Source organism: Pectinophora gossypiella, chromosome 15, assembly GCF_024362695.1.
Source record: "Pectinophora gossypiella chromosome 15, ilPecGoss1.1, whole genome shotgun sequence".
NCBI lineage: Eukaryota > Metazoa > Arthropoda > Insecta > Lepidoptera > Gelechiidae > Pectinophora > Pectinophora gossypiella.
The window spans coordinates 9490051-9510698 of record NC_065418.1 but is presented as its reverse complement, the minus strand read 5'-3'; the positions used below and the strand labels follow the sequence as shown (position 1 = coordinate 9510698).

The 20648-nt window shown below is 40.1% G+C and overlaps 1 protein-coding gene across 1 annotated transcript; it reads left to right on the top strand.

The window, feature by feature from the left end:
• Window positions 1-830: 830 nt before the first annotated feature.
• LOC126373279 (putative ATP-dependent RNA helicase DHX57) lies at window positions 831-19641 on the top strand. The gene is made up of 18 exons (XM_050019356.1): window positions 831-1002; window positions 1105-1264; window positions 1639-1787; window positions 2062-3037; window positions 3284-3493; window positions 3735-4014; window positions 4098-4199; window positions 4427-4611; window positions 11531-11685; window positions 12353-12535; window positions 13278-13528; window positions 14517-14764; window positions 15121-15195; window positions 15842-16048; window positions 16862-16936; window positions 17107-17353; window positions 17720-17808; window positions 18460-19641. The coding sequence occupies exons 1-18, from the start codon at window positions 935-937 to the stop codon at window positions 18601-18603; spliced, it is 3804 nt and encodes a 1267-aa protein (XP_049875313.1). The 5' UTR covers window positions 831-934; the 3' UTR covers window positions 18604-19641.
• Window positions 19642-20648: the final 1007 nt, after the last annotated feature.

Sequence of the window (20648 nt, the reverse complement as noted above, 5' to 3'; positions counted from 1 at the left end):
TTCTGTCCTTTTTTTAGGGTATACCATTGATCGGTACAAGAGTATACCATTGATCTCGTATTTGAGATTGTTTCTGTAATTTATTTGTTTTAATAAGTTTCATGAAAATAGTTTTTATTTTTAGTTACATAGTTAATAGGTACTGGCAATAATCTGTAAAAATAATGTTTATTTTGCCTTTAAATAAATAAAGAAAAAGAAAATATTTAATGGCATTTCCTGAATACTTATATGCTTACAAGCCAGTATTATTCTTTTGTTTTTATTACTAGTCTCTTTGGTCGACTTTGTTGCTAAGTTTTCATCTTGGAATTCCATGTTTTTGACATAAACGTAATTTTCTGCAACAACGAAACGCTTGCTTTTTGACTGACAGTTGACAGTTTTGTCATCTAGCGTTTGACAGCTTTTTAGCGGGAAACGGGAACGGGACAGTTGCTTTCTTCATTGAATAATCTAAATAATTAATACGAAGTGGTGTTTTGTGGTTAATGATCGCATTAATTTAGTCGGAAGACATTCGCGAGTGTTATTATATTGGAGTGTTCAATAAACAAAGTGTATCTGCCTATTTTCGCTTCGTGCTAGGAAGCCGCTTCATAGCTCAAAAGTTTATGCGGACTTTTGAGTTAATTCGTTTGGGGTTCGGAGTAGGAGTAAGGAGTCTACTCCGAGGGTGGGGGCTTAGGTTTCATCATCATCATTCATCACCTTTCACCATTTCATTAATCATCAAGAAAAAAAATACGTCAGACATGGCTGTATGGGCATAGTTCCCTTTGCCTTACCCTTCGGGGAAAACCAAACCAAAAAAAAAAAAAAAACTAGCGTTTGACAAGCGCCTGACGTCCCACCCAGCGTTTCCACGTATTATTTCTATGGATATTTTTCTTAATATTATAGTTAAATCACCAGTTTAATTAATTGTTTCAATATGGATTACCAGAGCCGTCAATTGGCTGAAGATTTCTTTCTTCGAGAGCCCGTTGACGCCCGCGTAAGGTACGCATAACCTCACACTATAACTTCGATCGTAAACTTGGATGTTGCACAATATTGTGTTTTATTTATGAAAATCCCTATTCTATTTGTATTTATTTATAGAAAGCCCAAAAATGAACCTAAAGAGGAGGAGTCTCACCCTAAACTCAAGGTGGAAATGCAAACTATTCGACTCAGTGCTGACTCACAGAAGCTTGTGTTGGATACGCTGAGATTTATCCACGGATCTGATTTCAAGCTTGGAAGTGCCAGCCTTTACAAGGTAACTATTCGTTTACAGCTTTAGTAAAAGCTACAGTACTGAGATAATTTTAGTGAAGTCAATTCATATTATTGATTATTTTTTCCATAGATGCGTGGTTCAATTTAATTTACTCTCAAGGTCTAACTGCTCAGTAAATTAGTTAAAATTTTAAATAAAATCCATTAAATATTTAAAAGATAAAATAATGCCACAGTACACATTCACAAAATAATTATTGAAAACTGCCACAACACAAAATAAATAAAAAAGTACTTATTTTCAGACAACAAAAACTTGATATACCTATATGTTTTTGACTTTGAGTATCATCATTAATAGTGCCTTTTCTCTCTTTCATAGTCCTAAGATTCTACTTTCAAACTTCTTTTCAGGACAAAGGTACAAACCTTGGCAACCGTTACTGGATGGAGAGAGGCAACCTTGTGGTGCGTGGTGGTTGTGACTACTCCTTGGCTCCGAAACCTGAAATTCAATCATCAGAAACAAGGTTGAGGGCCTTTGCCTTGTCCAAGTTGGAAAAGTAAGTTCAAGTTGTAAATGACATAAGATACCTTACCTGCACCTTTTTTTATACATCTCCATATTTAGTAATACAAATCTTTTCAGTTTACTGTACCTATTTCATATGTATATTTAAATTATATAGGTATTATCTATAAAAAAGGATTTTGAATATGTAATAAATCACTAACTCTTTTATAATGGAGCTGTATATGTTATAAAATATAATAAAAACTTAATATTCATTTCATATCCATCACAAGTAAATATTTAAATAAATTAACCTTTTCCAGATATCACTTCCACAAGGCACATTGTGCAGAGGTGTTAGAAATGTCTGCAGAAAATGTTGATAAAGCGCTAGAAGCATTATTTTACAAGTATTTCAAAGTAGATCCTCAAGATAGACCAGCACGTGAGGCGATACCAATACGATCTGAACTATTAGAGATGAGAAACGATGAACAGGCTGTTTTGGAGTCAATTTATGACTCAAGTTTCAAGTCAAAAGAAACAAATGTATGGAGTATTACCCTGAGCCTAGATTATCTAACCAAATTATATGAAAGTAAAGAAGTTCAACCTAAAAAGAAAGAGAATATCAACTACAACAATGTCAAAAAAAAGAAAGAAGTCTGTAAACTATTTTTGAAAGGTCCTTGTAGATTTGGAGCAAAGTGCAAATTTTTACATGAATCAAATGTTGAAAGCGCTCCTGTTAAACCAGAAAGCACAGACAGTGAGAAAATTACTTACGAATTAGAAGTACGGTTTCCGGATGATACTGTGTATCCTTATCAACCACCAGTATTATTTTTCAAAACTGAGAATCCAACAAGTGTAATACCACACCTCACATGTCTACGAATAACAGCTAGGTTGGTAGAAGAAGCTAAAGTATTAGCTCAAGATGGTGTACCTTGTGTATATTCGCTAGTGGAATTATTAAATAATGAAGAGGAAATTACGAATTTTATACAATTTGATACAAGAACTTTCCCAAACACAACAGATGCCTTATTTCCTCAATTAATAGAAGATTCTAATATAAGTAAAAAGAAGTTGCCTTCACATTATAAAAAAGGTGATGTGAAAAATAAGAGAGCTAATATAAATTTAGAAGAAGTGTTAAGAGAGGACAGGTTGATAGCTAAAGATTATTGGCAGAAAAAAGACGACAATAGGTATTCAAAAATGATGTCGGGACGAAGAAAATTGCCAGCTTGGCAGAAAAGGAAAGATATATTGAATGCTGTCAAGAAATCACAGGTATTTTGACCATTTTAGAGAGACTGTCGATTTTTTTTATATTCTTATCTTATCTTATTTAGCCCATACGATCCCACTGCTGGGCAAAGGCCTCCCCTTGATTTTTCCACTCCTCTCGACTTTGCGCTTTGTTTTTTTATATTAAAATATTTAAAATTACAGTATTAAAATAATACACAAATTATTCTAAGGTCTTGTAACTTTGTCTAGCCCAAGAGTTTAAGTATTTATCCCTATTTTTGTCAGGTCGTCGTAATAAGCGGAGAAACAGGGTGCGGTAAGAGTACTCAAGTTCCCCAATATATCCTGGACGATTGGCTCGAGAATTTCGATAATGATGGGGAGAAGCACGTGGAGATTATATGCACTCAGCCTAGAAGGATATCTGCTATCGGAGTGGCAGACAGAGTGGCTGAAGAAAGGGTTGAAAAGGCGGGATCGGTCGTTGGTTATCAGGTATGTTTGAAGTAGTAAGGCTGAATGTCCTTTTAAAATCCAAATGAAAATGTTTTAACTATTATAACATGAAAAATTGGAGTAAACCATTACCACATTTTTTTGTCAAAATTTCTCTGTATTTGGAAGAAATGTAACATTTCGACATAAAATAAAATAGTTGGCATGCCGTCAAGAGTTGCGTAGTTAGTCATTTAGGGTTGTATTAAATGTATTTAAATTGAGTATTTTATGCTTCTAGATACGACTAGAAAGCAAAGTGTGTTCGAAAACTCGCTTGACTTTCTGTACGACCGGTATACTCCTACGAAGACTGGAGTACGACCCGCAACTGAAGTCAGTCACCCACGTTTTAGTCGACGAGGTACACGAAAGGTCTGAAGAAAGCGATTTCCTTCTGTTAATCTTGAGGGACCTTATCAAAGTGAGGAAAGACTTGACTGTCATTCTCATGAGTGCCACTTTAAACGCTGATTTGTTCGCCGGTTACTTTGAAAAGGTTCCAATTTTGGAAATTCCAGGCAAGTTCTCGATTATTAAATTTGAATGTTATATTTTTTGGTTAGATTTTAATAATGTTTTTTGTCTTGTTATCGTGATTCAGGTCGAACTTTCCCAGTGGAGCAGTTGTTTTTGGAAGATATTATGGAGATGACAAATTATGTGTTAGAAGAAAATGGGCCCTACGCACGGAAAGTTAAAAAAGGTATTTATTTAGTTGACATTAAGATTACTTAATGTGGATAAGGCTAATGCCTTACTTCATTTCGCGCTCAAGTCGATTCAACTTGTTTATTTTAATTCTGAACCTTAGTGTTGAACAAAAATGATCGCTTTTAGAAACAAACATCGTAGTTTTTTCTTGTAAATATCTGTCTTCGAACTTCTTGCTCTTATTTCGTTCACTACAGTTTCTTGGTTCAAAATTTTCAGGTGACAAAGATAGAAAATATGACTTGGAAACGGACTTGGAGACTTGCGACGTAAGATCAGAAGCGACGGAACCGCCGAAGGTGTCTATACGAGACGACAACTTGAGTATAGCTCAGATGGTTGCCCGGTACCCCCGCTGTAGCAAGACTACTTGCAAGAATATGTATCTTATGGATACTGAGAAGGTATTTTATGACTAACTGTTATTTTTATAGTTTTGTGCATCCAACGTCTCAAGCACTAACTAACAGTCGCGAATCCACAAGGAGCTGTAATATTATATTTTTTTAAAGTTAATATTAGTAAAAAAATATGCCTTGTGGTGTTTGAGTAGCGACTTTTGTATATTGTTTAAAATCCTTTTTGAAGTTCCAGTGTAATTCCTTATTACATTTATATCAATATCCTTGAGATATGTAGTAAGAGGCGTTAGTACAGTAACGATATAGATCGAAAACTGCGTCGACAAGATAAGAACCCGGTGGTGTAATGGTTAATACGTTCGACCCGGCTTGCCAAGAGCTGCAGGTTCAAGTCCCGTCCGAGCTAGACTTACATAAACTGCCTATATATGTCCCACTGCTGGGCACAGGCCTCCCCTCAATCAACCGGAGGGGGTATGGAGCATACTCCACCACGCTTCTCCAATCCGGGTTGGTGGATGTGTTTTTTACGGCTAATACCCGGGACCAACGGCTTAACGTGTCCTCCGAAGCACGGAATCATCTTACATTTTCGGACAATCAGGTGATTCAAGCCTGAAAAGTCCTTACCAAACAAAGGACAGTCTCACAAAGTGATTTCGACAATGTCCCCATCGGGAATCGAACCCGGACCTCCAGATCGTGAGCCTAACGCTCTAACCGACTCAACCACGAACCGTTGACGGAGGCACCACGCTTTTTATAGTGCTCCACAGTAAAAAATCATTAAAAATAGTTAATGTAGTGCGATTTTCTTGATCCAAGTGTCTGTGTGATCAGTGAAGTGAGCCCCATCTGGGGAGTGTTGTGTTACCATTGGGATTTCAGTGACAAAGCCAGGACCTTGCCAAGGACACTTAAAAGGTTAAAAAAACCCACGTGGTTAACCATATTTTTTATTACCACTCCCGAACTATAAGTGCCCCACTATCACACGACACATCGGACGACGCGCCATCCCGAGTAAAATTTTTGGAAATTTTTCGAGAATTTTCCTGAAAGGGAAACTCCAGGAAATACGTGAAAAACAAAAGACACGTGCTGACCTTCATCCTGAAGGAGAGGAGTCACGAGTTCGCAAAAAATATCACCTTATGTGCCCTGAAACAAGAAAAAATCCTGTGCAATTTTTAGAATTTTTGGACCTTTCTTTTTCATATTATTTCTATATTTGTGCTTAAATTGTCACCCCCTATATCTCCGAAAGTATAGTAGCTGTCTCAAATTTGAAATCAGTTTTGGTTGCGCGCTAACTTCTTTAGCGCATCTTTAAATCTTCAGAATTTTAACACTGAAAACTTCGGAGTTATAGGGATATTTATGGTAAAAGGCTGAAATTTCAGTTTTTTGCATGTAACACGTGTAAATTTCGGCTGATACTATTCTTGTGTATGTCAGAAGTTGGTTTGCATTGCAACATATTTTTAGGTATTTTTTGTGTATTTTTAGGATTGATACTTCCGGAGATATAACGTTTTCAGGAATTTTGGCTGTAACTCCTGAAACACCCCAAAATCCAAAATTTTTTCGACGTAGTCCACTTTAGGTTGTGTATTCGTCTATAAACTAAGCAAATTCCAGGTCTCTAGCTCATCAGGGGCCGAGTTTGGACAAAATCGGCCATTTTGTCCGCCATTTAAAAATTTAAATTTCATATATCTCCTGATCTATTAGTCCGAGAAAACTGGGGTTTCCACTCGTGGTGAGCAGAGTGGAGCTTCTTTCGTGCTGGGCGGGTTTCGGGAGAATCGGACGACTGAAATCTTTTTCAGCTGAAACCACTTTCAGGAGGCAGGGAAGATCGAGCCAAACCCAGCATCCAAAACCCCGTGCTTCTAGGAGTAACAGAAGCTGAGCTATTCGCCCCCAGAGTCGGACTTTGACAGCTGAGCCAGCTGTCAAACCGACTTTGACGCCTCGTAGCTCGGAAAGTACGGGGCCTAGGAGACTGGGATTTCTTTTGGGAGGCTCAGGGGCATCACCTCTATTCGCCCACCGATTTTCAGGACGATCGGCGTCCTGAAAATTTTTGGTCCTGAAAGTGGTTCCGGCGGAAGGTTCAGGTCGCGCTGAGACGGAGCACCCCAAACTTCAGTACTGCAACTAAAATAGTTGCTGAGCTAGACGGTGTCAAACATCGAGTTTGACAGCTGTCAGAAGAGTTTGGGCCGCTCTGGCTCGGCCCCATTCTGTCCGATTTTGTTGGGGTTTCTTTTGGCATCAGTCCCCCGACCCACACTGTCCACCTAAGCTGTTTTCAGGCGAATCTGTCGCCTGAAAAAATTCAGTCCTGAAAGCTGTTTTGCCGGGTAGAGGGAGTCCGGCTGGTGCCAAAAAGCCCAAACACCAGTGGTCTGCGCGCGGTAGCGGCGGAGTTATAGGGCTTCGAAGGTGGACTTTGACATAGGCGCCGCCATCTTGAAAAATTTCAAACCGATATAACTCAAGAACTATTAGACTTATCTAGACGCGGTTTTTTCCTGATGGTAGTGCTAAAGAAGACCTACCTTTTGACGTGTGAAACGGGTCTCTACATAGAGTGCAAATAGAGTTTCGGCTCTATCTCGTAAATTTGCCCTAACTTAACAAATTTTTCCTGGCGTTGGCTATATCTGCTCCGCTAGAGACGGTCTTAAGGGACAGAGAACAGCAGAACTCTACGTAGAGCCCTCAAAAATATATGCTCTTTATATTATGCTTTGTATTATTTCCTTTAATGTTAGTGTGTTTTTATTGTAAACTAAATCTTATTTACACATTTATTTGACAAGCTCCAGGTAGAGCCAAATATAGTTTGTAAAGCTATTGTAATTGTTACCTTATTAATGTTTTTACATTGTAGTTCTTACCTTTAATCTATTTTTAATTAACTGGTCTATTGACAGGTCTAGTATAACTAGGCCACTGACGCAGTACTCTGGTACTGCTAACTGAAAAACGCAGCACTACTGTAGAGCTGTCAAGTTGACTGGCATTGTTGTGCTCTGGACGTCAGACTTCCTGCTGAGCATCAATCTGTACAATCATCAATATAAATGACCTAACAGCCATAGTAACGGAAGCGTGTATACAAACCATTCCGAAAAAGAAGCCTGTAGACAAACTCACCCTACCGTGGTGGTCCGACGAACTCGCCGAAATGAAAAAGGAAGTCGTCACGAAGAAACGGAGGATCCGGTGTGCAGCGCCAATCAGGAGACCAAAGGTTGTCGAGGAGTACCTGAAACAGAAGGAAAAGTACGAGTTAGCAGTGGTCCAAGCTCAGGTCGAGAGCTGGAAGGGGTTCTGCGAAAAGCAGGATAGAGAGGGAATGTGGGAAGGAATATACCGGGTAATAAAAAGGACAGGAAGGAGGGAAGTCGATCTGCAAATGGTCAGGGACGGTGGGACATTGGACGCGGAAGGGTCAGCGAAGTTCTTAGCCGAGACCTTCTACCCGCCGGATAAGGAGGAAGAGGACAATGAAGGACAAAGAAGGGTGAGGAAGAAGGCGGAGGAGCTTAATGAGGGAGAGCAAGATGAACCTTGCGACCCCCCATTCACAGTGGACGAGCTCTTAAGTTCAGCCAAGTCCTTCAATCCAAAGAAAGCCCCCGGTCCTGACGGCCTCACAATTGATATATGGGACCAGGTGATACAGTGTGAGCCTCAGCTGATCTTACTCTTAATGAATAAGTGCCTCACACATCTTTATTTCCCGCGTGTCTGGAAGGAAGCTGCAGTGGTCATACTTCGCAAACCAGGAAAAGACGACTACACCACTCCAAAATCATACAGGCCGATTGGGCTCCTGCCTGTACTCGGAAAAGTATTCGAGAAGATGTTGGTGGCCCGACTCAAGTTCTACCTACTGCCGAAGATGAGTACCCGCCAGTACGGCTTTATGCCCCAGAAGAACACTGAAGACTCCCTCTATACCTTAATGCAACATATCCAGACTAAACTGACCGAAAAGAAAATGGTTACAGTGGTCTCATTAGACATAGAGGGAGCCTTCGACAGCGCATGGTGGCCAGCGATAAAAGTACGACTGGCTGAGGAAAAGTGCCCGGCCAACTTGAGGAGGGTCATGAACAGCTATATGAGCGAGAGAGTGGTGGGAGTCCGATATGCAGGAGCGGAGTACAAGACGGAGACGCGGAAGGGATGTGTGCAGGGGTCCATAGGGGGGCCCATATTGTGGAACCTGCTTCTGGATCCCCTCCTGAAAAGCCTTGAACGGAAGGGCCACTGGTGTCAGGCGTTCGCGGATGACGTCGTGCTTGTCTTCGATGCACACACGGCGCTAGAGATAGAGAGACAGGCCAATGTCGCTCTCGAGCACGTCCGGGGGTGGGGTGTCATGAATAAGCTCAGATTTGCACCGCACAAAACAGTTGCCATGCTAATAACGCGGAAGCTGAAACATGACACCCCGCGCCTGTGCATGGGCGGGATAGACATTGGCATGTCAAACGAGATCAAACTCCTAGGGCTTACCATCGACCACAAACTCACCTTCAACTCACACGTCACCAACGTCTGTGCTAAGGCAGTAGGGGTTTACAAGCAGCTGTCCAGGGCCGCGAGAGTAAGCTGGGGTCTGCACCCGGAAGTTATACGCAGCATCTACACAGCGGCTGTAGAGCCCATAGTCCTCTACGCGGCAAGCGCGTGGGCATCGGCAGCAGGGAAGGTCGGGGTGCGAAAGAAGCTGAACGCGGTCCAGCGCAGCTTCGCGCTGAAAATGTGTCGGGCCTATCGAACGGTCTCCCTGAACTCGGCGCTGATTCTGGCTGGGATACTCCCTCTCGATCTCCGAGTCCGCGAGGTGGCATCGTTATACGAGGCCAAGAAGGGAGTGCCCCATCCAGCGTTGGCGGGTGGGGAGATAGAACGAATGGCACCGGCCATCGAAGCGCCACACCCGGCGGAGCGGAAAGCGGTGGGGCTGGGATGCTTGGTAGACGAGGAGCAGTACAGGAGCAACAGCGATTTCCATCTACGCATTTTTACAGACGGCAGCAAGATTGGGGGCAAAGTCGGAGCCGCTCTATCCATTTGGGATGGAGAGACCGAGACTAAAACTCGCAAGCTTGCCTTGCCGTCATACTGCACCGTATACCAGGCGGAGCTCCTTGCCCTCTGCGCCGCCATGCGTGAGGTCCTGAAAGGTAGACAAACCAGCTATGCCATATACAGCGATTCTATGGCAGCTCTCCTTACAGTTGCGAACCCCGGAGCCCTCCACCCACTTGCCGTAGAAACAAGAGACGCCATCAGAACTTGCAGTATCCAGAATAAGAGCGTCTCCTTATTCTGGATCAAAGCCCACGCGGGGTTGGAGGGCAACGAGAGAGCCGACTCGCTCGCAAAGGAGGCTGCCCTAAAGTCAAAGCGCAAGCCGGACTATGATGCGTACCCGGTTTCATTCGTCAAGCGGATGATCCGAATGGACACTCTTGACGAATGGAACCGGAGATACGATACGGGGCAAACAGCATCGATCACCAAGCTGTTCTTCCCGCGCGCGGCCGAGGCGTACAGGACTGTGCGTGTACTGCGTATCACCAAGGAGCTGACCCAGGCTTTAACGGGGCATGGTGGCTTCTCCGCGTACTTGACGCGGTTCAAGTGCAAGGACAATCCATCGTGCGCCTGCGACCCTGGTACGGCTGAGACTGTGCCCCATCTTCTTGTAGAGTGCCCCATTTACGGAGTGGAGAGGTATGACCTGGAACAAAGGATCGGATATAGACTCGAAAATGGAAACCTAGATCAAGTCATCACGGATAAAAAGAATAGCGAAACTTTTGTGAACTACATCGTAAAAATTGTAAAATTAGTAAATAAAAGGAACTCATAGATAAGAAACATGACTACATAGTATATTTTGTAATATACCTATAACAGTCACTGTGAAAAAATAGAGATAAGCAATTAGTCTTAAGATAAACATTAGTAACCAATTGTTAGCTTATAAGTTATAAGATATAGACTAAGAACAAACTTGTATGAATTAAAACTGTGTAAATTAAGACTGTAAATAAAACACCTTTGCAACCATTTATTACAATAAAGAAAACCCCTCTGTGTCTGCACCCTAGAAAGTTAAGACTAGGGAAGTAGGTATGACAAGAATGAAAGACGACGAATAAAAGTGCGAGAGGAATAAAAGCGAGAACTGGTATGGTAATAGAGGATCAGAATGAATGTGTGCGTATAGTGTAGGGCCCTATTCCGGGCAGAATAGAAATAATATACTATATGTTGATAAGATACGTATGTTGCTAACGAAAGTCCCTGCCTATCTTGCGCGGCAGGGGTATAAGAAAAAAAAAAAAAAAAAAAAAAAAAAAAAAAAAAAAAAAAAAAAAAAAAAAAAAAAACGCTCTAACCACTAGACCACGGAGGCTGTTAACGCCGAGCTAGACTTAATCGATTTAATTTTCTCTTAGTGATATACTTCCTCAATGTTTGGTGTAATACACCAAACACGCGTCTAAAGCAAACACGTTATGCGTCGTCAGCACATTGCCGACGCATCGCGGTAATTTATATTTTATAATTAGTGCATTTTTCGGTATCGGCGCGACCGGGTGCATTCGAAACATTTTAACATTAACATTCAACATTTATTCTACTTTAGTAAACATTAATTATCTCCAGAACTGTCTTTTAATAATCAACACTCACTGTCAATCTTCACTACTGAGCTAATCGAACACTCAACCTATTACTTCTACATGCCCAAGTGCCCAAGTGCATGCATTAATTTTTGGTGAAAACTTTATTATTAAAACAATGTTATTAGCTACTGTACTACCTAAAGTGTGTTATATCTATATAATATGACATGTGTTATTTTATTAAGCTGTACGTTTTCCTTACATAAATATAAAATAAAATACATTATTTGCAGATCAACCAAGACCTAATAGAGCACGTCCTCACATACATAGTGGAGGGAGACCACAATTGGCCGCGAGAGGGCGCCATTCTGATCTTCCTGCCCGGGATAGGAGAGATCATGGCTATGCATGATCAGTTGATGGACAGTCACACTTTTAGCCCTAAGTAAGTATTATGTTCCAATAGTGTACCGGAGGTCCTGAGTTTTAATCCCGATGGGAACATATCACTAAAATCACTTTGTGATCCCTAGTTTGGTTAGGACATTACAGGCTAATCACCTGATTGCCTGAAAGTCAGACGATACGTGCTTCAGAAGGCACGTTAAGCCGTTGGTCCCAGTTACCAATTACTGATGTAAGTACGTAGTCGTTACATGAGCCATGTCAGGTGCCTTTGGCCGCTCAATAGTAACCCTGACGCCAGGATTGATGAGGTTGGTAATCCACCTCACAACACATACGATAGAACCGGGACCAACGGCTTAACGTGCCATTCCAAGAACGGATTATCTTATTTTTGGACAATCAGGTGATCAGTCTGTATTGACCTAACCAAACTAGGGATCACAAAGTGATTTCTAGAATAGAATAGAAATTGTTTATTATAAAAAGGACGCCACATACAAAGACAAGACAATAACATCACTTTAAAATTTCACAAAACAATTACAAAAAGCATAGGAGGATGTTAGTTACAATGATCATAAGGTGGTGGTGGACGTCCTGAGATAAAAGGGCCTCACTCAGCACAAGTCGCGGCGTGGACCTTTTACTCCATATATGATTTTTTACACCATAACATTTACAATGACTTGCTTATTCACTTCCAGAACCGGAAAGTACATGTTGGTCCCTCTCCACTCGACGTTGTCTGGTGAGGAACAAGCGCTAGTGTTCAAGAAGCCCAGGAAAGGGGTCCGCAAGATAGTGCTGACCACCAACATTGCAGAGACCTCCGTCACCATTGACGACTGTGTGTTCGTCATTGACTGCGGCCGAATGAAGGAGAAACGGTTAGTGTTATGAATGAGATGTAAAGCGTTTTGGTAAATCTCAAGCTACCTTTAGCAAGTTAACACAGATAGTCTCCTTTTGACAAAAAAAGGTTAATGTTTTGATTTTACAGTTTGTCAGAAAATGGATGCCAAACCTATAATTAAATTATTGATATTTTTATAAAGTATATAAAATTTTTGGTTACGTAGGTTTCCCTTCATAACCTACTAACAATAAAATATCACGCTGTTCCACTGTGCACATAAAACGACATATATTTTTTTATTATAGTATGTATGGTATACACTCACTATTGCCTTTAAGTGAGCACAATTCCTGGAAACCACGTGATATCATTTATCTATGATAAAAACATGAATTCAATCTCATAAAACAAAATATCATTTGCTTATATTCAGTATGCTTTCCAGTTTCGGCGATAAAACAATTTACCTCTACAGATTCGGTGAGCCGTGGTAACCTAGTTGGTAGAACGCTTGCCACTTTGAAATCAATGTCGAATTTGTTTGCGAATTCATGTTCGGATCATAAATCATCGTGAGGAAACCCACATCCCCGAGAAATACATTTTCGGAGGTATGTGACCTAACCTGTATTGGGCTGGTTTTCCCTTCGCGGGTTGGAAGGTCAGACAGGCAGTCGCTTCTGTAAAAAACCATTCCTTGTAAATCTTCAGGTTAGGTAAGCGGCCCTTTTGCAAAAAAATACAATGCTAGGAAGATGATGATCTCTTTACAGATTCGACTCAAACCGCAACATGGAATCTCTGGACCTAGTATGGGTATCCCGCGCTAACGCGAAACAACGTAAAGGTCGCGCTGGTCGAGTGATGCCTGGGGTATGCGTGCACCTGTTCACCTCCCATCGCTTCCACCATCACTTGCTGGAACAACCCGTCCCCGAGATACACAGGATTCCCCTCGAACAGTTGCTGTTGAAGATCAAAATACTGCCATTGTTCCAAGATATGAGCGTCCATGAGGTTTTGGGTAAGTTGATCATGTTGGCCATGGTTTAAGAAAACCAGCTATGCTCAAAAGTGACAGCTAACATTTCAAGGTTAGCCCAACAGACGTCATCCCACCCTGCGTTGCCATTTCGTAAAAAATAAATTATCCACGACCAATGATTAATTTAGTTTGCAAGGAAATTTTGAACTTTTAGCGAAAGATTTACTCACAATTGTAATATTTTTTATACATGTGACAATTATAGTAATTAAATACATAAGTCAGTAATCACTTACTTTTCAATAATAACATTTACATCCTTCGAATGTTGGAGATACCAATTTAATGGTAACACTTACGTCATCAAAGGTCAATGGTCTAGCAATGGTGGCTTGTAGGATTGAACACACCTGGTTTTGTTATACCATGATGTTGGCAATTCTGACGGACACCAACTTAACCTAATTTTAGTTTGACAGCTATAAAATAAGTGCCATCCTTCACTTATAATAGGTGCAAGAAAAAGATAGAGTTAGTTTTTCCTCTGCCAAATTAGGTTGGTTGTAGCCCGAATCAGCATCAATATTTTTCGTGGTTTTGGGAATGTACTTGTGCAATAGCAATTATTGACAAATAAAAGAATGATACAGTTATTGGATTGAGATCTTGAACATGCAAAGACAAATTACAAATTCATTCATATATTTGCAGCGTTTGCATTCTGTTTACAGTAAGGGAAACATTTAAACAAACCGAACATAGATTAAAATGTTTGTAAAAATTTAAACAAGAACCTATACTTGAGGATGAGATATAGCGGTGTACGCTTGAAACGACTGCAATATTTATCATAAACCTCTTAACGTAGCATCATTACAATGACATAATATTTCGTCTCTTTCGTACAAAGCTGTATACCGTCGTCGGTGCGAAAGAGACGAGAGATATGTCTCTTTAGCTTAGCATTTACAATTACAATTGCTATCGTTTTTTTTTTCTCTCGTAACGTTCCACCCTCAATTTCCAGGTAAAACGATAGAGCCTCCTTCAAAACCGAACATAGACGGGGCATTACTCCGTCTACGCGACGTGGGCGCAGTGGACACGGCATTCGCGCTGACCCCGTTAGGGCGCCATCTAGCGGCGTTACCCGTAGACGTGCGGATAGGGAAACTTATGCTGTTCGGAGCTATATTCTGTTGTGTCGATTCCGCCTTGACCATGGCGGCTTGTCTCAGCCATAAAAACCCGTTCGTCGCGCCTTTTGGAAAGAAGGTAAGCTTGAAAATAATGAATATTATTATTAGGCATATTTTCTCGATGCAAATCATAATTGGCAGTTCTGTTTTTTCGTATTGAAAATTCAAATTGTTTATCAAGCAATCAACTCATATTCACAAGTACCTAAATGACAATTTGCGGGGTGCACGCAACACTTAGTGTTGAATTTCACAGGGTTTTTGACGCATTAGTATAAGGTACTGGAATTTTTGTGCATCATGTAATATAAATAGAAAATATAATCGCTTTTAAATCCTGTCAAATCTTCAGATTAGGTAAGCAGGCCTGTGGAAACGGGATAACGATGGGAGATACGAAGTCGCTTTTAATTCGTACATTTAATTTTTCAGTCGGAAGCGGATGCAAAAAGAAGAGAATTTGCGTGTTCTAATAGCGATCAGCTGACAACTTTGAGAGCGTATAGAGTGAGTATTCAAAAATTGCGTCCACTTTTTTTAAACTCACTAATTTATAATTAAGGTACACGCAGTCACAAGCCTCTAAATGAAAACTTTGACAACAGCACCCACACTGGTCTTAACGGCCTTCGTGGTCTAGTGGTAAGAGGATAGGTCTTTCATTTGGATGTCCCGGGTTCGAATCCCGGTATGGACATCACAAAAATCACCCTAGTTTGGTTAGGACATTGCAGGCTGATCACCCGATTGTCCAAAAGTAAGATGATCTATACATCGAAGGGCACGCTAAGCAGCGTTGGTCTAGGCTACTATTTGTTTAATTAAGTACGTAGTCATTACATGAGCCATGTCGGGGGCCTTTGGCGTCTCTGACGTCTTGTCATTGACCTCATAACTCAAACGAAAGGAGATAGATTACTTATATATGTTTATTTTATCTATGATTATTGAATTTTTTAATAATATTACTTTTTATCTTTTTTTGTATTGCGCTATCCCGCGCTCCAATATGTAAAGTTATTTTGCCTGGCAGAAATTGCTGTTTAGCAATAAGGCCAGGTATTGTGCTTTTTTATTCATTTGTACATGTCCTATACTTATGTCTTTGTGCAATAAAGAATTATTGATTGATTGATATTCATTATTTCCCCAGAGATGGCAGCAAGCGATGAAGCATAGCAACCACGCAGCAATAGTGTTCGCGAACGAGAATTTCCTCTCCCACAAGACGTTGTTGATGTTAGCGGACATCAAGCATCAGCTGCTGGGGCTGTTGGCCGACATCGGCTTCGTGCCCGACATGCCGGCTATGAGGAAGAAGATGCGCAAAGATTCCGTCCTTGCTTTCACTGGGGATGAGGTTTGTCACATCATATTGGCCGGCGCGTTATTCGTAATTTCGACGTCAGTTGACAGGGAGAGTCTGTTTTCCAAAAGCTTTCCCCCTTTTTATATTTAATATGTTATAAATCTCGACCTCGTTTAGGAGATCGGTGGCGCGGCGGTAATCGCGCTCGGTCTGCGATTGTTGAAGTTAAGCAACTTTCGCAAAGGCCGGTCATAGGATGGGTGACCACAAAAAAAAAGTTTTCATCTCGAGCTCCTCCGTGCTTCGGAAGGCACGTTAAGCCGTTGGTCCCGGCTGCATTAGCAGTCGTTAATAACCATCAATCCGCACTGGGCCCGCGTGATGGTTTCAGGCCCGATCTCCCTACCCATCCATAGGGAAGACCCGTGCCCCGGCAGTGGGGACGTTAATGGGCTGATGATGACTAAACCTCGACCTCGTTTAACAAATAGACAACCAAACTCTGTAAAAAAGTGTTTGCGGCACATCGTATGACAACCGACGGTATGTAACGACACTGTACAACCAATATTCCACTTTATTTGACCAGTCATAACATCTTAGTTTCAGGGAACGAACTGATACTGTCTATATGACTTAATGTATACGTATTTACAACATGAATAAATAAATACATAGGTTTAAAAATTCCGCATTGTTGCAATTTATCTAAGAAACCAATATAGATATTTCACATTTCTTGACATTGCGCACTTAGTTTTATATGCGCAAATGTTAACATGCAAAATTGCTTTTTAGATGAACTGCGTTCATGTGGCTTGCCTATGTAGTGAAATAATGATTGATGTTACTTTTTTGTTACAGCTGAACTCAAACGGCAATAATGACAAGCTGCTGGCGGCAATTTTATGTGCTGCGCTGTACCCGAATGTCGTAAAGGTAATATATAGAATTTATACTATTCATATACGGAGATGATGATGAAAGAAATCAGGGGGATTAAAAATTAAATCAAAGCAATTCATCTAAAAAGCAATATTGTTGTTATTAAAAAGCGAATCCACTCAAGTGGCAGCGTAGCTTTAAACCTCCACTTTTAAATTCCCCAGGTATTAACACCAGAAAAGTCGTTCCACATGCAAGCAGGCGGCGCGATTCCCAGACAACCAAATCCCGATGAACTCAGATTCAAGACCAAATCCGATGGTTTTGTCGCCCTCCACCCGTCGTCCATCAACTCTACAGTGGGTTACTTCGCGAGCCCATACCTGGTGTATCAAGAGAAGGTGAAGACTTCAAGAGTGTTCATCAGGGAGTGCTCTATGGTGCCCCAGCTGCCTCTGGTGCTATTTTCTGGTGAGTTTACAAGTTTAAGCATTGTTTTATATTTTTGAATTGCAGTGTATTAGCACATCTGGAGATGTTATCGGCAAGGCAGCCAGCCAAGACGAAGTTAGTGGCCAGGAGCGATGCCAACCAGAGAGGTTGACATGGTTACAACCTCTACATCTATGGGAGCAATTAATGTCAGTCTCATACGGCTCCACTGTATAATAGGGAATTTTACACTTATCTATTTTACAAAATTGCAATATCAAATTGTGACGTCGCGTGCTGTAGGGCTATACAGCGCTATAGGGCTAGTGTTACTCCTCACAAACTTCCTGGATATGTTAACGTCAAAAGTCGAAAGGTGCGTAAAACTGTAGTATATGTTCGCAGGGTGTGGTTTGGCGGTGGAACTCCATAACGGAACCTTCATAGTTTCCTTGGAAGACGGCTGGATCATGTTCCAAGTGGAAAATCATGAAGTAAGTAGTTTTTTGTGTAAAACGTTATGGCCGAAATTCGTATATGAAGTTGTTTTTTAAATCCGAAGAACTCGCAATAAACATACATATAAGTACATAAAATCACGGTTATTTCCCACCGGGTTAAGCAGACTCTCAATAAAACTTGTAATACCAGGTGCTTGGGTAAAAATCCTTTCGGTTATTTTCGGAGTTTACTCAAGTACCAGGGTTTAAATCTTACTCAATATTTTTATTTTTCTAGACTGAATTATGTTTGTAGATATTTGAATGTTAAGCCTCAGGACATTTATCGAGGGACGTGTACTCAAAGACATCGGTTGATATCAGACGACATCGCACGATATCTCGCATTCTTACCTATAGGCAGTTGGATGGATGTAATCCCTTATCGCCGATGTCTGTGGGAAGACATATCACTCTGCAAATGTCCCCTAATGAGGACGAGGCTTAACTTACAAATATAATTCGGTCTAGAGAAAGAAAGATTTTGAGCAGGATTATTAATCGAAAATGTCTTTATCAACATAACATAAGCTCAACTATATCCCAAGTTTTTTGTTAGAACAGCATGGTAGGTGGTGAACCGTATTGCTGTCTATAATGGTCGAGCCAACTGTGTGTTAGTGAACTGTTTTTTTTTATTAACAGGTAGCGGAAATGCTGAAGACAATCAGAGTGGAACTCATAAATCTTCTAGAAGAGAAGATCAACGATCCCAGTTTAAACCTGCTGCACTACGAGAAAGGTAATAAGATCATTAAGACTATAGTCCAAATTATAAGCAACTTTTAGGTCGAATTTTGTACTTTTGTACCTAAAACAGTGATATATTGTGGTCTGGTGTGAAATGTATTAGGATTTATTTAATAGGTTAATAGTACAAATTATGTTTTATTAAAAAAAAAACATGCCAGAAGAAAGGTTCTTATAAAATTAAATTTCGAATAATTAGTACTAATTTTTATTTATAATCAAATGAAGAATCAGGGGCCTGTTTCATAAAACTTACAATTGTACATTGCCGAGTGTGTAATTAGAAATATTTTGCAGCTTTATACTAGTTACGCAATGAGCACCAAATGAGGCTACGTTCCTCAAAAAAAAAATAAAGATGACGCTGTCCAAATTTGCCTTTGTTTAACCTTCTAATTTCATGGATAACAAACAGACTTAAGCATCTTTTATCTTTGTTTTTGGGTATCAAATGATGACCCTTGTTATTACAGCCAGGCACAACTCATCTTCCGCACATTTATTATTCTGATCAAAATAAAGAGAAGCAATATAGGTAGCAACATAATTCTATACATATCGGATCCAAATATCAAGCAATCATTTCTTATTATATGCTTCTGCCATTACAATTATATTTTTGAATAATTATAATTATATTTTGGAATAACTATAATTATATTTTTGAATAATTACAATTATATTTTTGAATAATTATGTACTTGGGCAATGAGAAAATAGGTAATTATCACGTTAAATCTGAACAGCGCCATCTATATTTTCATTGTAAGTTTTATGAAACAAGCCCCTTATTCCTATGTATTGATATAAAATGATACATATGAAAATGTGTTATACTTATTATATTATATTTCTGATCAGACTACTCCTTAGCGCAATTGTATTTTGTATTCTAGAGATTATAATGTAATTGTAGCATAAACAAGCTTTGTAAAAATGTAAATGGAATTAAATACACTTATATGTTGATCTCTGCTTTACTTGCAACGTTTTGTTATTAAACAAATTTATAAGAGGACAATAACAGTGATATTTATTTTTTAGCAATATTATTTAAATTAAAAAGCACATTCGTGAAAATAATGTTTTCTTTCATTATAAAACACATACCACACCACACACATTTTTTACGAACACAGGTATGCAATAAAACATTTCTATTTCTAAAAAATATAATTGTTTTTACTTGCACCTTTCACAAAAACATGGTTATAATGTTAGTGACATCGTAACGAATACTGAGGGGGATGATTCAAACCTTGATTCTGAGTTAATATCAGGTGGAATATCCCTGTCCTGCTGTTATTTTAATTGTGCAACGTTATAAGGGATATAAGTCGAGGGCACCTTCAAAAGGCTACTTTCAAAAGTACGCAAAATCGACAGATTTACATAGATTTTTGAACGCGGTTTTGGGGTCACATTTCAATGTAATTTGAGCCATAAAAACACATTCTTGTTACAAAATCTTCCATTTAACACTTACACATTGATAAATGCTCTTCTTGGTACACATAAACTTGGTCTACCTTCTAATAACACCAAACGCGCAAGTTCCAATATTGATAATGTACAAAGTAAACCGCGGGTATACAAAGGGTTCTAGATTGATCTACCATTGAGCGTGTAGCGTGTGAAATATTGCGGTGATCCGTCATACAACGGGAACGTTGTCCGACAAAACTGCCGTCCTGGGCAAATACCGGCCGATGGATGGTATAGTGCAGGAGCTTGGTACTTTTTCTCTGATTTTCTAGAATTTTTACCCCATAAGATATCTTGAAGTTCAATATTGATCTTCTTATCGTGTGGGTTATGAGGTGGATTACCAACCTCATCAACCCTGGTGTCAGGGTTGGGTTCAATATTGATGATGTAATTGTTTATAGTAGCCCCGCTTAAAGCATAGGCCTAGCCTAGGGGGTTTCCACCGTAAAGGGATCACGAACTGGCACTATTGGTTTAGAAGATTAGGTACTTCGCTATGGAAAAGTGGAATTTTTAACGAACTTTAAACTCCTTAATGAGTACCAGTAGCGAAGCAAAGAGTTATTTCGCCTTATAGTGCCATTCATGACGGGTAC

Bases quoted from the DNA above. Each gene is read 5' to 3' on its own strand.
- LOC126373279 (XM_050019356.1), top strand. From the start codon at position 935: ATGGATTACCAGAGCCGTCAATTGGCTGAAGATTTCTTTCTTCGAGAG. The intron at 4,015-4,097 runs GCAAGTTCTCGA...ATCGTGATTCAG, and splicing joins TCCAATTTTGGAAATTCCAG to GTCGAACTTTCCCAGTGGAG. The intron at 4,612-11,530 runs GTATTTTATGAC...CATTATTTGCAG, and splicing joins ATCTTATGGATACTGAGAAG to ATCAACCAAGACCTAATAGA.